This window comes from Mustela lutreola, chromosome 10 (genome assembly GCF_030435805.1).
Source record: "Mustela lutreola isolate mMusLut2 chromosome 10, mMusLut2.pri, whole genome shotgun sequence".
Lineage (NCBI taxonomy): Eukaryota > Metazoa > Chordata > Mammalia > Carnivora > Mustelidae > Mustela > Mustela lutreola.
The window spans coordinates 48,366,744-48,382,596 of record NC_081299.1 but is presented as its reverse complement, the minus strand read 5'-3'; the positions used below and the strand labels follow the sequence as shown (position 1 = coordinate 48,382,596).

General features: G+C 41.6%; 1 protein-coding gene across 1 annotated transcript in view; it reads left to right on the top strand.

The window, feature by feature from the left end:
• Positions 1-11,929, top strand: part of LOC131809515 (cytochrome P450 2J2) — a 35,619-nt gene extending 23,690 nt beyond the window's left edge. Inside the window, exons 8-9 of the mRNA XM_059136669.1 lie at positions 3,534-3,672; positions 9,379-11,929. Of these exons, the coding sequence (XP_058992652.1) occupies positions 3,534-3,672; positions 9,379-9,557 (318 nt within the window). The 3' untranslated portion in view covers positions 9,558-11,929. The remainder of the gene's footprint in view (positions 1-3,533; positions 3,673-9,378) is intronic.
• Positions 11,930-15,853: the final 3,924 nt, after the last annotated feature.

Below are 15,853 nucleotides of genomic sequence, written 5' to 3'. Positions count from 1 at the left end.
TTTGATCTGTATTTCCCTGATGCCCAGTGATGTTGAACATTTTTTCATGTGTCTATTGGCCATTTGTATGTCTTCTTTGGAGAAAGGTCTGTTCAGGTCTTCTGTGCATCTCTTGATTGGATTATTTGTTCTTTGGCTGTTGAGTTTGATAAATTCTTTGTAGATTTTAGATACTAGCCCTTTATCTGATAAGACATTTGCAAATATCTTCTCCCATTCGGCAGGTTGCCTTTCAGTTTTGTTGACGGTCTTCTTTGCTGGGCAAAGCTTTTGATCTTGGTAAAGTCCCCATAAAGCATTTTTGCTTTTGTTTCTCTTGCCTTTGGAGACGCGTCTAGCAAGAAGCTGCTGCCGCCAAGGTCAGAGAGGTAACTGCCTATGTTCTCCTCTGGGATTTTGATGGGTTCCTGTCTCACATTGAGGTCTTTCAACCATTTTGAGTTTATCTTTCTGTATGATGTAAGAAAATGGTCCAGTTTCATTCCTCTACATGTGGCTGTCTAATTTTCCCAGCACATTTGTTGAAGAGACTGTACTTTTTCCATTGGATATTCTTTCCTGCCTTGTTGAAGATTAGTTGACCACAGAGTCATTGAAGGACCATTTCTGGGTTCTTTATTCTGTTCCATTGATCTATGCGTCTGTTTTCGTGCCAGTACCATGCTGTCTTGATGATGACAGCTTTGTAATAGACCTTCAAGGCTGGCATTGTGATGCCCAAAGCTTTGGTTTTCTTTTTTAATATTCCTCTGGCTATTTGGGGTCTTTTCTGGTTCCATGCAAATTTTAGGATTGTTTGTTCCAGCTCAGTGAAAAACGCTGATGGCATTTTGATAGGTATTGCACTGAATCTGTATATTGCCTTGGGTAGCATAGACATTTTAACAGTATTTGTTCTAATCCATGAGCATGAATGTTTTTCCATTTCTTTATGTCCTCCACGGTTTCTTTCATAAGTGTTCTATAGTTCTCAGAGTACAGATTTTTTACCACTTTGGTTAGACTTGTTCCTAGGGAAGTTATGGTTTTTGGTGCAATTGCAAATGGGATCCTTAATTTCTCTTTCTTCTGTCTCACTGTTAGTGTATAGAAGCGCAACTGACTTCTATGCTTTGATTTTATATCCTGTGACTTTGCTGAATCCCGATGATCAGTTCTAGCAATTTTGGGGTTGAGTTGTTTGGGTTTTCTACATAGAGTCATCAAGCCATAGGCGAAGAGTGAAAGTTTGACTTCTTTGCTGATTTGGATGCATTTTCTTTCTTTTTGTTGTCTGGTGCTGATGGTGGGACTTCCAGTACATTTTAAACAATAGTAGTAAGAGTGGACATCCCTGCCATGTTCCTGATCTTGGAGGAAAAGCTCTCAGTTTCTCCCTCTTGAGGTTGATATTTGCTGTGGGTTTTTCGTATGTGGCTTTTATGATATTATGTTCCCTCTATCCCTACATGGCGGAGAGTTTTTATCAAGACAGGATGCTGTACTTTGTCAATTTTTTTTTCCCTGCATCTATTGAGAGGATCATTTGGTTCTCATTCTTTCTCTTATTAATGTACTGTATCACACTGATTGATTTGCTGATGTTGAACCAACCTTGCAGCCCAGGAATAAATCCCAATTGGTCATGGTGAATAATCCTTTTAATGTACTGTTGGATCCTATTACTAGCAACTTAGTGAGAATTTTTGCATCCATGCTCATCGGTGATATTGGTCTATAGTTCTTTTTTATTATTATCTTTGTCTGGTTTGGGGATCAAGGTAATGCTGGCCTCACAGAATGAGTTTGGAAGTTTTCCTCCTATTTCTTTTCTTTTGAGACAGTTTCAGAAGAATAGGTATTAATTCTCCTTTAAATGTTTGGTAGAATTCCCCTGGGAAACCATCCAGTCCTTGACTCTTGTTTGTGGGGAGATTTTTGATTACTGATTCAATTTCCTCACAAAGGAAACTTTGTTCTCAAGCTGCCCACCAGTCTTAAGATCTCCACGACAGCTCGGCCCTCTGGTGTCCTCTCTGCACACTGCACATACAGTTCCTTTTCTTTCTCAAGGTCTTGGCCTGCTTCTGTGGATCCATTCCAATTTGTCTAGGTCCCTTTGCGTGTGCCTTATCTGGGGACAGAACCGGAGGCGCTTACCCATTCCTATACCTATTCCTACAGCTGTTTCCATTCACTGTTTTCTTACTGATTGCCATCTTTTGGGTGAAGGCTGAGGTCTAAGTTATTTCACAGGTACTGTTTGCATTTTTCTAGCAATTCGTTTAGCTCAACAGAGTCGTTCTACCCCTGATTTTTAATATCAGCTTTAATAAAGACCATGGGAACTGAGAAATCTCACTTACTGTATCTTTTTTTTTTTTTTAAGATTTTATTTATTTGACAGACAGAGATTAGAAGTAGGCAGAGACACAGGCAGAGAGGAGGCTGAGAAGAGGAAGCAGGCCCCCTGCCGAGCAGAGAGCCTGATGTGGGGCTCAATCCCAGGACGATGAGATCATGACCTGAGCCATCCAGGCGCCCCTCACTGACTGTATCTTATAGAAGCATGGAGCCATGGCTTTGACATAAACTAGACCTTGAACAAATCATGGCTCTACCTCCTTCCACTGTATGACTCTGGGCATGTCACTTCATGTCTCCGAGCTTTGACTGACTTATCCGTACAACTTTAAAACTACTCCAGAGGTGGAGATAAAATAAGATCATTCATGTAGTGTTTAGAAAATGCTCAAAATAGCCATTATTTCTTTAGTAATTTAATAAATGTCCATTAAGCATCTAAAATGCCCCCATCTAGGAAAACAACTCTGAATAAAGTAATCATGCAAGTATGTACTTATAAACCATGATAAATGCTCAGCTGGGAGAACTCGCTGGTTTCCATAAAGATATGGAACTAGGAGTAAAGGGCTTCCAAAGGGAAGTGTTTGAGTTGAGGATTAAAGGATGATTGAGAGTTAGATCAGTGATAGAGAAAAAAGGCATTCCAGGCAAGGTGAAGAGCTTGTAAAAGGCCCTGGAAGTGAGTAGGAACATAGCATTTTTGAGAAACTGAAAGGAGGCCTCTGTAGTGTGAGCGCAGATGAAGGAGAGCGGTCCAAACTGGGGGGGGGGGGGGGGTGTCAGCAGATGGGTCTCTCAGCTAAGGGTGGTGGGAAGCTACTGAAAGGTATTCAAGATGTGGGTATGTGGATGGGTGGGGCATCACTAAATCCTGTTCAAAGCTCACTCTGCTTTTAGAGTGTGGAGCAGTCCCTGTAGGAAGATCCCTTCTTCAGACAATAGAATCTACACTTCCCTGGTCAAATGCCCTGCAAACCCATCACTTTAAGCTGTCCCATCACAAAGAGCAGGGGCCAGGGTAGGTGGGAGAGGGACTGGGCTCGAAAGACAGTGAGTTGGGGAGGGGGAGGGAGTCTGTGGGGTGGGGTGTGATCAGCCCCTGGTGTGGGAGTCAGGGGACTGCTACTCTTCTGAGTAGGTGTGTTGTGTGGGTCAAGCCTTGCCTGAGTCTTTGCTGCCTTCTCCAGGGGACCATGATCCTGACCAATCTGACTGCACTGCACAGGGACCCCGCAGAATGGGCCACCCCCGACACGTTCAATCCGGAGCATTTTCTGGAGAATGGACAGTTTAAGAAAAGGGAAACCTTTCTGCCTTTTTCAATAGGTGAGTTATAAACAAATAGGAGTGTCTGAATCTAGAGTCTTTCTCTTAGCCCTCCCCCTCCTCTTCTCCCTGCTACACGTTACACAGAGCCCTCACTAATGGAATACACGATAGTCTGCTTATCATTAACTTAGAAATAAATAGAAATTGAATTTGTGGTCCACTGTCATTTTGGTGATGACACTAAGGCTTCCAAGGGGAGGAACTGGAATTTGAACCCAAGTGGTATGACCTGAAGCCCAAGGGGCATACCACCCTGAGTATACCTGGACGGATTCTGATTAGATCTTTGTCTTACTTCACCTCATTCTATGTCATCTTTGCCCATATTGGACAAGTCCTCCCTAATAGGAAAGCTGCTATGAGATGTAAGAATATCTTCCAGTCTTCTGTCTACAGTAGCTTCAAAGTTTGTATTTCAGTACCAAGTCCCAGCTGTAAATTTCAAGGACTATAATTATTCTTGCCTCACTGGTGCTCTGCTATTGAGAATTTTATCATACCCTCTTAATTACAGACTTCATTTGCAAGCACATGATCTCACTTAATCTTTGCAGCAACCCAGTTATTAATAATTAGACGGGAAAGTGAGCTGTATTTCCATTCTTAATATGAGCTGTATTTCCATTCTTAATATGAGGAAATGTGAGCTGCATTTCCATTCTTAATATGAGAATAAGGGAGAGGTTTCTTATCCAAGATCCTGTGCCCCAGAAATTGGCAGAAGAGGGGCCCAAGACTCAAGGTTTTATACTTCTGGTCTACTGCTCTCTTTACCACAAACTGGAATCTAACTCATCTTCCCACTTAAAGGCCCTTCCACTTTGATTGAGAATTCATCCCACAGCTATCAGTTAGCATACGCATGCATAACAGTCCACAAACTCAGTGGCTTAAGACAATAAGTTATTAAAACTGTAGTATTGCTTATAAGTCTATAGTTCAGCTAGGTAGCTCTGCTGGGTCTTAGCTGAGTTTGTTTGTGTGTTTGGGAGGTCAGCTGGCTGAACAGCTGATCTAGGATGACCTCAGCTGGAACAACAAAGCTTTCCACATTACCTCTCATTCTGTAGCAGCTAGCCTGGTTTGTTTACATGTTGGTGTTAAGATCCCGAGAGAGAGAATGGAAGCATAAAATGTCTCTTAAGGCTCAGGCTGGGGACCGACATTCTGTCGCTTCCACGGCATTCTGTTGGCCAGTGCAAGTCATAAACTCAGTCCCACCTAAGGGAGTGGAAAATACTATAATTTTTGGTGGGAAAGGGTATGAAGTCACATATGAGTACATGGAGAAGAGGGGAATTAGAGCTGGTTTGCAGTCAGTTTTATCCCCGTGATGGAGGAGAATGAAATTCAAAGAAGGCAAACAATTTGGGGATTCCCACAGGAGGGATGACAGAATGAGAGTTAGCTGAACAGAAGAAACAGAAGTCTAAAAAATCCAATGAGTTAAGAAAATGTCAGCACACTGTTTTTTTCTTTCCCACCCCACTCCCATCTTTGGCACACAGTTGCTTTTCCTGCTTCTTGGTCTAGCACTTTCTGGAGACAGCGTCCCTAAGAGAGATATGGACGGCCCCTTCTTTTTTCTTGGGAAAGAAGATCATGTGTGAAATTACTACTTGTACATAACCAGGGAATATTGTGAAGCTATTTTGGCAAATTCCTATTTTCTTTTCCTCACTGAAGTCCTTCCAGGTTGATCTGACATGGCAGCAGGCAGCTTCAGGAAAGGCAAGAGTTTGGTTCCTTATTTTTCAAATAAGATCGTTTGGTCACAGAGGATGAGGTTAGGAAGAACTTTGCTCACTACCCACAGCTGGTTACTACTGGTTTCTGACTATCTGGGTCTGCTTTTGTCATCATGAATGGATTCTTCTAGGAGAATCTTAGTACTCACAGGACAGCTGAGTAGGTACCATTTTAACAAATTTGCTCATCATGCTACGTGTGATGGGTAGAGAGAAAGACAGAGGGAACAGAGATGAATGAGACACATGTTGGTAGGAAACACAGGCCCCAAATAATGTAGTAGCAGCATAATTGTGCTGCACGTTCACATTTACTAAACACTTCCGCAGGTGTTACCTAATTTTATTTCCTCAACAGCCCCTTCTAGGCAAAGGACAAAATGAAGGCATGCATACATTAATGAGTTTAAGAGTATTTGATTACATGGGAAAATACAAAGTAGCACATGCAGCACAGAGAATTATACCAGTTATAGTTTCCAGGGGGATCCCCATAAGGACCGTGAGGAAATATGTCAGAATGTTAACAAGGGCTCTTGTAAGGATTATGGGATTACGACCATCTTTTACATCTTTTATCATCTTCTTTATACCTTTCTTTTTCATGCATTTAAAAAAGAAGTCTGTGATGAATATGTATTACTTAGGGAGAAAGTAAGTTATCATAAGCACACACACACAAAAGAGACGGCAGAAGTGAAACTGCAGGAGGCTGTTGCAAGGAAGAGGAGAGTAGAAGCCTAGAGTGGGGGTCAAAGCACAAGTGAGATGAGGGGGGTCTGCGCAGCGTGGCTGTGGTGGTGATGGGTCGCATACAAGGGATACAGATCCAAAAAGGAGACCTACTGATAATAATGGGAGGAAGTTACAAATAGGGAAAAAGAGAAGATAGATTGAACTCTGGTGTTGAGTTGGAACCAGAGGTTATCGATATGAACTCAGATTTCTGATAGGTAGGTTGGCAGATATAGAAATATAGACGTAAACACGGATACATATACATATATTTAAACATATACTCAAGTACATACATACAGATTCCCCAGCTCTAGCCTCTGATGTGCACTGACAGCAGCACAACCCTGATATCAGCAAGCATGCCAAATGCCCAGATCTTGGTTTCTAGATATCATTATCCACTAAAAGGAATTTGGACTTCTAGAAAGATGGCTGATTCTAGGGTTGGGAAAGGGTAAGATGAGCCTGAAACACACTGTTGTGCCCAAAAGTTAAGGAAATACCAGCTTGAATGGGCAGCTAATAGCCAAATCTGGAACACCTTGAGCATCAAAACAAATAGTGATAACAAATTATAACCCTTTGAATAAAAATAGGAAGCTCTGAACTCATACTGATATAAATAAATGGGTAGAAAAGTGGGTATGAGTGAAAGAATTTCCTTTAGAAGAATTCTAGCTAATAGATGTGGAAGGAGTGATGGAATTTTAAAGCTCGTGACTTGGCAACCATCAGAGTAATAAATAATTTAGCCAAGAGACAGCAATGGAAACTAGTGGATGAAAGGTCAGTGAGGAATGGCTCATTAACATAGTCTTAAAGTATTTACTAGTTACAAAGAGAAAAATAATCATTTTACAGGGGAAAATTTGGTAGACACCACCTTAATTGAGTGACCAAAGTTAACACCACCAATAACGGGACAAATCAAAACTGTGTACCACCCAATAGAAGGAAATGAAAACACAGCCTCACTTTGGTGTTACTCCTATCAGAAATGCATGACCTCACGACCTGAATCTAATCATGAGGAAACATGAGAGGCATTTATCAAGTAATCTGTTTGTTGTCTTCAAAAAAGCCAGTCATATAGACCTGGTGTGGATACACACACACACACACACACACACACACACGAATAGCATTCAGCCATAAAAAAGAATGGACTCTTACCATTTGCAACAATATGGATGGCATTAGAGAGTATTATGCTAAGCGACATAAGTTAGTCAGAGAAAGACATATACCATATGATTTCATTCATATGTGGGATTTAAGAAACAAATGAGGAAATGGAAAAAAAGAGGCGAGAGACACAAACCAAGAAACAGACTCAACTATAGAGAATTCATGGTTACCAGAGGGGAGGGAGGTGGGTGGTTGCCTGAAATAGGTGGTGGGGATTAAGGAGCGACTTGCCATGATGAGCACTGAGCAATGTGTAGAACTGTTGAATCACTATGCCGTACATCTGAAACTAATATAATACTGCACGGAATTAAAGTGAAAAGCTCAGTAAGAAAAAAAAAAAAATGTCAGACATGGCAGCTTGTCACTTGCATGACAGCCAAATGCACCAGTTGATACTCAACTGGCCCTTTTCCAATAAAGGGCATTATTGGGACAAATAGCAAAATCTGATTGGGGATCTCGGGGGCAAAATGGTAGCAATGTGTCAGTTTGCCTGAATTGGTGGTTATACTGTAGTTATGTCGGAGAATGTCCTCGCTTTTAGGAAATCCATACTAAAGATTTCATAGGTAATATAGACAAGGCACTTTCAAATAAATAACTCAGAAGAAACAAGTTCTTTGTATTATTCTTGCAAGTTTTCTGTACTTCAAAAGTGTTTCAGAATAAAAGGCATGCTATGGAAAGTATCACAGTAAAGAACTGTAATATGCAGAAAGCTATTTTAGTAATCCCACCATCCAAAATGTTTTTACTGAAAGGTAGTCTTGTGATAGGCATTAAGGAGGGTACATATACCATGGACCACTGGGTGTTATTTGCAAACAAATGTACTGTATGGTGACTAACATAATATAAAAAAATATATAAAAAATAAAGGTAGTCTTTTAAATTGTATTCTTCCATTTTTTGAGAATTAACCAGAGGAAGTTAATGCTAAGCTATTTTATAGCTAGAATGTTTATTATTATCTAGGTGATGTGTTAAGCTAGTTTGTTTTTCAATGTAAGTTATTAAATTCTTTGATCTATTTGGATTCAGTGTATAGCCCACCCAACACATAAAATAAGGTTCCCATTTTTAGTGTGTGGGTTTATTTGTTTTGTTTTGTTTTTTTGTTTTATTTTGTTTAAGGAGTAGAGGACAGAGGGAGAGAGAGAGAATCTTAAGCCCAACACTGGGTTTGATCTCATGACCCTGAGATTATGATCTGAGCTGAAATCAGGAGTCTGACACTTAGCTGACTGAACCACCCAGGTGCCCCTAAAATAAGGTTCCCATTGTAAACACACACACACACACACGCTCCCCCTGATGCCCAAATCACATGGCTAGAAGGCGCAAGGAGTTGAACTGGATCTCCCTCTGCCTCCAGTTCCTCCCTCACATAACAAGGAGTGAAATGGTGCCAACTGTGGGCCAAGGGATTCGGCAAGGGACACGCCCCCCTCGTTAGAAGCAAAATCCCCACTGGAGAAGGACTGCTATGTTTAAGGACTATTCAAGGAAAGAGCCTGGGAAAACTCCAATGTAGAGGGCCATCCATGGCCATGAGACCCGCAGTCATGAGGGAGGAAAACATGACATAAGGGAAAGACATCTTGCATTTTAGAAACTTTATTGGCTTATACTTTTCTACAGTCTTAAGGAATGAATAAATTAATCAACACAGAGTTTTTTGTTTTGCTGTCTGCTAATGTTGTTTGCTGACTGATTTTTGAAAAGCCTTTCAGCTAACAGTTCCACTTTTGAGGTCAACCCAGGCCTCCCTCCTCTTTTGTCCTACACCCTGTGCCTTCACCCTGTGGGGCAGCTGCCTGACCCCTGAAAGCATTGGGAGTTTTTGAGTCCAGACTTACACTTTGGCCTGGACAGTTGTCAGATTAAATGAGCCTCTGTACATAAAGCTCTGGGACCTATCAGCCCCTTCTTCTGCTTAGGTTTTGCAAGAAGTAGGAGATATCAGTTCCGGGTGGGCACCCACACCAGATGGAAAAATGATTTGTCTTACGCTTTTGCCTTTCAGGAAAGCGGGTATGCCTTGGAGAACAGCTGGCCAAGTCTGAGCTGTTTATTTTCTTCACGTCCCTTGTGCAAAAATTTACCTTCAGGGCCCCCAACGATGAGAAGCTGAGCTTGAAGTACAGAACGGGCATCACCATCTCCCCAGTCAGCCACCGACTCTGTGCAGTCCCTCGGTCCTGATGTCGGAAGTCGCCGGGCAGGGAGAGGAGAAAGGAAGGCAAAAAGTGGTGCGCCCTTGAAGGCACTGGCACCTACTCAGAAGGGAGGTGATGAAATGGAACGTGACTCTAAGGGACAGCCATAGGAATTGAACTCAAGAGGAAGCACAATCCAAATCCCAGCCTTGCTGTTTTCTCTGATGGAGCCTTGAGCAGATCTGTTATGTTGTGAATGATTTACCTTTTCATCCAGGAGATGAAAAGCAGATAATGATTCTTCCTCTAAAGGAATGGACTTTGAGTGGTTTGGTAACCATACAGCTTATCAGAAAAGTTAGAGCTGAAATCTGCCTTTTTCCTGCTTGCTTCTTTAGACATGGATTTGCTTCTAGCCTGTGGTGGTGGCTCAGGTCACAGTGGTCCCAAATGTTTGGTAAGAGTTAGAATTTGGACCCTGGGGCAGCCAGAGGCTGCCCTCAAACGCTGTCACACTTGGTGGCACTATCCAAGCTTTACCTTGCTCCCACCCTAGAATGGCCCTCTGGGAAGTCAGCTAGGCAGCTAGTACTCCCTATTTGTATGCAGGTTTCTACAAGGAAGCAGTTTCTGTAGTTTACTTAAGGGAATACTACACTGGCTGTGGAATCAGGACCGAGTAGAGTGTGACCACTACCAATTAAATGCGGGGAACATGTTTGGGAAACAATGTGGAATTTACCTTCCATCCGTAAGAGTATCTGTTTGCCTCAATTCCTCTATCAGGCATCTTTCCTCAAGGATTTAACTATGGGGTGGGTGTGAACTTTTCTGGCAAACAGATGGTCAGCTTTTGAATGGTTAAATATTACCAGCCTAAACTCACCAGAGCCCTGGTACAGTATTTTATAGTAGGGAACCAGAAATGCCAGAATCTTGCTCAGTCCTTCTGCATGTAGTTGCTGAGGGGAGACAATGGGAAGAAAATTGAAGGTCAAGTAATGGACCATCAGTAACGCTGATGGTCCATGGAATTTGACGTCAAACCCTAATACAAACAAACACAAAAACCCCTGCCAAACTGGACTAAACCATATGGGAGGTCTTTTTCCCCAAGTTGGAGACCTTGTGTGCTTCTGCCTGCTCCTCTGGAACTCTGCTACCACCATGTAAACAAGCCTGTGTAACCCGATGGAGGATGAGAAACACACTCTAGTCATTGCTGTTGCATCCCTAGCTAACAGCTGGCTGACCCCCAGAGCTCTGCTGAGACCATCTGAGATGAGCTGGACCCAAGCATATCCAGCAGCTGAATGCAGATGCATGAGTGATCCCAGCTGAGACAAGAATTTCCCGGCCGAACCCAGCCTAAACTGCCACCCAGAGCTTTAGGAGTTAAATGGTTATTGTTTTAAGCCACTGTGTTTTCAGATGCACTGTTACACAGCAGTAGCTAACTAATATATTCCTTGAGGGCAGGAACAGTATCTGTCTTTTTCAGGAACAGTGCCTGGAACATGATAGGACTCAAAAAATAGTGAATTAATAAAATAAGGTAGAATCATTATGGGCGGGTGCTAGATTAGACCTATCACTCCAAATCAGATCTCTGCCACTACCCCTCTGTCCTTTTCACCTGATTCCAATGACCTGTTTCTCAGTCCTCATGCCAACTTCTGTTACAGTCCTTCAGGAACGAGGTAGGAGGAGTGCAGGCTTGTTCTTACCTCACTGTGTCTGTTCCATTTCCCAGGTGGCTTTCTGAAATGGGGCCACCTATTCCTTTCCCCATGCTTATTTCTTAAGAATAGGCTGATGTCCCTGGATGGGTATTTTATACTATTTGGGTCACACTGTGTTTTTGTGCATTCACCATCAGCTGTGTGTTCTGCTCTGAAAAGTTAAGAACTTTTCCCCCTGCTTTTAAAGCAGATAAGAAATTAAGCAAGAATAAAGGGTCGAATGGAAAGGGCCACTTTCAGGGGCTGGCACGGAATCATTGATGATGCCTGTTGCAACAGTCAGGGTCAGAACAGAGGTCTCTCTTAGCCCAAGTACATCAAAGGTCCAAAGAGATCACAGGGCTCTGAGGTACCTAAAACAACATTAAAGATTCAAGGGGGTGGACTGCAGGCCATACCTAAATTCAGTTCAAGGTTTTACCATTTATTAACTTCTGCCTGTGAATTAAATAGGGTACTTTACTTTCTTCAACTCGTATCCTAATCTGAAAAATAGAATTAAATAATACCTACTTTGGTAAATTATGAAACTGATCAAAAGAGCCATTATCCCTCTCTGGGTTGTCTCTCCTTGTGGTACTCGGCTCCATGGAACAGTTATGGATAACCGTCTTGATGCATCCAAGAATGGCCATGTCACTTGCTCAATAAAATAGCAGAAGTTCCACAAGCTCAACATGTTTCTTTCTTCTCTGCCACGAGATCAGCAATGTCCCAGATAAAGTTCTGTCAGCTTACATCCAGGTGACAAAGACATAATGCAGAGTCCCAACTGATTCATGATGGACATGCAATAAGACAAACCTATTTTGTTGTGAGCCACTAAGATTTGGGGATTTTGGGTTATGCAGCGTAAGTTATCCTCAACTGTCTGATACATCAGCAATTTAATTGAGAGGACCATATATATTTGTTTGTAGTTACTATGAATACCAAATATGCATGTGGGTCTCTCTCTATATATACATGTATATACATATAATATATATATACCATATATATAGTACTGTATATACATATATATATGTATATACACACACACACTACATACACTTGGCATGTAATAGATTAAATTGTAGTTGTAATGCTGTTACAGTCCTTTCAGGCAAAAACTTGTGATTTATACAGTTTTTCTTCTAGACAATTTGATCTTTTCCTCGCTGGATCACAGAGCAATAGATTCTCCCTATTAACGATAAGATCATTATAAATCCTCTGATGGGCTGCCCAAACTCTGCAACCCCTGGGCCTTCACGGGCAGTCTAGGGGAACGGCGCCCTCTGTGTGTGGACTGTGCAGGGCCCTTATGTGTGGACCTGCTCCTTGGCCGGGCGTATGATAACTTTTGTGATCTGAAACCTGCTTGCTTCATCAGTCACATCTTTTAATGTTTTTGCCCAACAAGTGAGCTCCTCTCAATCTCCTAGACGGACTAGGTCCTTTGTCATTGTCATGTTTTTAAAGATGCTTCTTTTTTCTGTAAGAAGTATCTCATGACACAGGACAGAACCAGTCTGAATGTCAACTCTTCAGTGACATTTTTCTTGACTCTCAGCCAGTTGGTTGCTCCCTCCTCCATTCTCCAAGGAGTTTATTCAAAAGTTTTCATTTCCTTTATCCAAATAATCTCCCAGTTACACTGAGATTTTTGGAGGCAGCTGTGCCTTGCTCACCCAGGCTCCATCCCTAACAGTTTTGGGGCAGAGTCGATGCTCAGTAAATGTTTGTTGGACTTATAGAATGGGGAGAGCAGCTGAGGGGCTGAGGCAGAGCAGGAGCACCAACGGTCCAGTGTCAGACATTTCCTGTGGCTACGTAGCGAGTCTCTGGGCTCTCTGTGCCCTAACCGCACATTCAAAGACTGTACACTAAGGTCCCTTCTTGTTCTAGAAATCTCACCTGTGCAGAGAAAATTCTGAAATGGCAAAGTGAGGACCTCCAAAAAGCCACTCTTCCACAAAAGCATCTAGAAAACTAACAAAAGTTGTCAAAATCCATATTCCCAGAACTCTGAAAAGTAATCAATGTCTTGCCATAATCTGAGCATTTGTTTAAGGTGGAAAAAAAAACAAAAGAGCTGGATCTCAGTAAGGACAGCAAGCTCTGTGGCATTTAACTTACCCTAGTCCCATTCTCTTCTCCCCAACTCTGCAGTCTCCTTAAAAAGCAGCAGCCTCGCTACCACAGAGCTGAGAAAACCAAGCGCCAAGGAACCACTGGAGGGGGCAGGATGGGTTTGGAGAACCCCAAAAGCCCGTGCCCAGACAGCTGTCACCCTTTGACCTGTCTGGCAGTTCACCGAAAAACCCCATTCTCAGGGCTTGTCTTTATTTGACCTGACTCAAAGTGGAGTCTGTGTGAAAAAAGTCTGTATTTGTTGAAAAAAAAAAAAAATAGGTAACAATTGTGCAACACTATGGTAACCAGAGTGGGGATACCAGTTGGTGCTAACAAGAGGATTACAAGAGAAAACTGGGGAAGGAGAAGTCCATGGGAGCTTCCAACGGCTCTGACACATCTCTGGGAATCTAAAAGGCCAAGCACAGGAAGGATCTGAGAAGGCCTTAATATCTCATTCTGGCTGACCTTGAGTCTCTGCATGAGCAGCAAATTAAATCTAAGAATTGTGAACTACCTGCTAGCGTGTCCAAGACGTAACCTGCCTCATAGGCAGAGCCTCGAGAGCCTTACTGGTTTCAGGGCATTTAAGGAACCCTCTGTTCGAACCTGAGCTGAACACGGTAATAAGAGCAGAATATCCAGTCGCTGCACATGATGAAAAACAGAAATTTTGCAGAATCCGTCCCAGAAAGTCACCAAACAAGAAGCAACACAAACTACAACAGTAATAATAACAGACCTACAACAGTAATAACTACCACCTCAGGGTGGTTCTTGATTTCCAGAATTTCCACATTATATCATTTAATAGGTCAAATTTTTAACAAACCAATTATACACCACATAAAGAAATAGCAAACTATGTTCGGCACACAGGACACACAGTGAACAACAGAAGTTCCCTGAAGACACACAGGCACTGGATTTATGAAACAAAAAACTTAGGATAAGTTATTCTTAACAACTTAAAATACTAGTAAATTCTAATACTATTTCAATTGAAAAGCCTTTAATAGGAGACATTTTTGCATATACTTATAATGTAGAACTTCTTTTTATATGTAAGGACGCATTGTGAAAAAAATCACTACAATCAAGCTGCATAACTTATCCATCATCTCTATAGTTAATTTTGTTGGGAGGGGGGACAGTGGGCAGGGGGTTAGGAGCTAACCTTTCAGAAATTTCAAGTATGAAATGCAGCATTGTTAACTGTCATCATCACGACGTATATTAGATCTCCAGAACTTACTCATCCCACATACTGAACCTTTGTACCCTTTAACGAACACCGCCCCATTTCTCCTACCCTCCAGTCTCTGGGCAACCACAGTTTTACTCCGTTTTTATGAGTTCAGTTTCAGATTTCACACTTAAGGGACATCATGCAGCATTTGTCTTTCACTGTCTAATTTCACTTAGCACAATGTCCAGGTTCACCCTTGTTGCCAATGGCAGTATTTCCTTCTTTTTTCAAGGTTGAAAAATGCTCCTGATTTTTTCTGGTTGCCATAGGAAAGGACTGTCTTCCATTTCTATTAGCACTTTACTTTCTAGCCTGCTTTATTCTTTCTTATGGATAGCACATAGTCCTGGGTTTTTTTTTAACCCATTCAGCTGCTCTGTACCTTTTGTACCTTTTGTACTAATGTACATTATATATTAGTGATGTTGATAAGTTTAATCAATTTTCATTTAAAACAACTATTGATACAGAAGAATTTATTATTACCCTTTTATTAAATGATTTTATCGTTCTTTTTGAAATTCTTCTCTCCTGCTGTCTTCCTTTGTGTATTTTTTTTAATTGATAGGCTTTGATTTTTTCCTCATTTTATTTTATGTAAATTCTGTATTTTTTCTATGGAACTTAACATAAACTATTTTTTCTTTTTTTAAGATTTTACTTATTTATTTGACAGAGATCACAAGTAGGCAGAGAGGTAGGCAGAGAGAGAGAGAGAGGAGGAAGCAGGCTCCCTGCTGAGCAGAGAGTCTGATGCGGGGCTCAATCCCAGGATCCTGGGATCATGTCCTGAGCTGAAGGCAGAGGCTTAACCCACTGAGCCATCCAGGCACCCCAAGAGACTTACATAAACTATCTTAACAGTCAGTTTCAAGTGGGTAATTTCACTTATAAACAATTCTGTACACTTTTACCTCTCTTTTCCCCTAACATTATACATTAGTGATGTCACAATTGACATCTATTTATATTGTGTGTCCCTTAACATCATTTATAGTTATTAATATTCTGCCGCTTACCCACCACTGTGAAGTAGTATCACATTACATTTACCTTGGCCAATGACTTTCATGCTTCCTATGCTCTTGTGCTGCGTTTTAGCATTATTTCATTTCAACTTTAAGAACCCCCTTTAATACTTCTTTTCAGGCAAGTCTAGTGGTGATGAATTCTTTCAGCTTTTGTTTATCTAACAATCTTTACCACCCCTTTATTTTTGAAGGACTGGTTTGT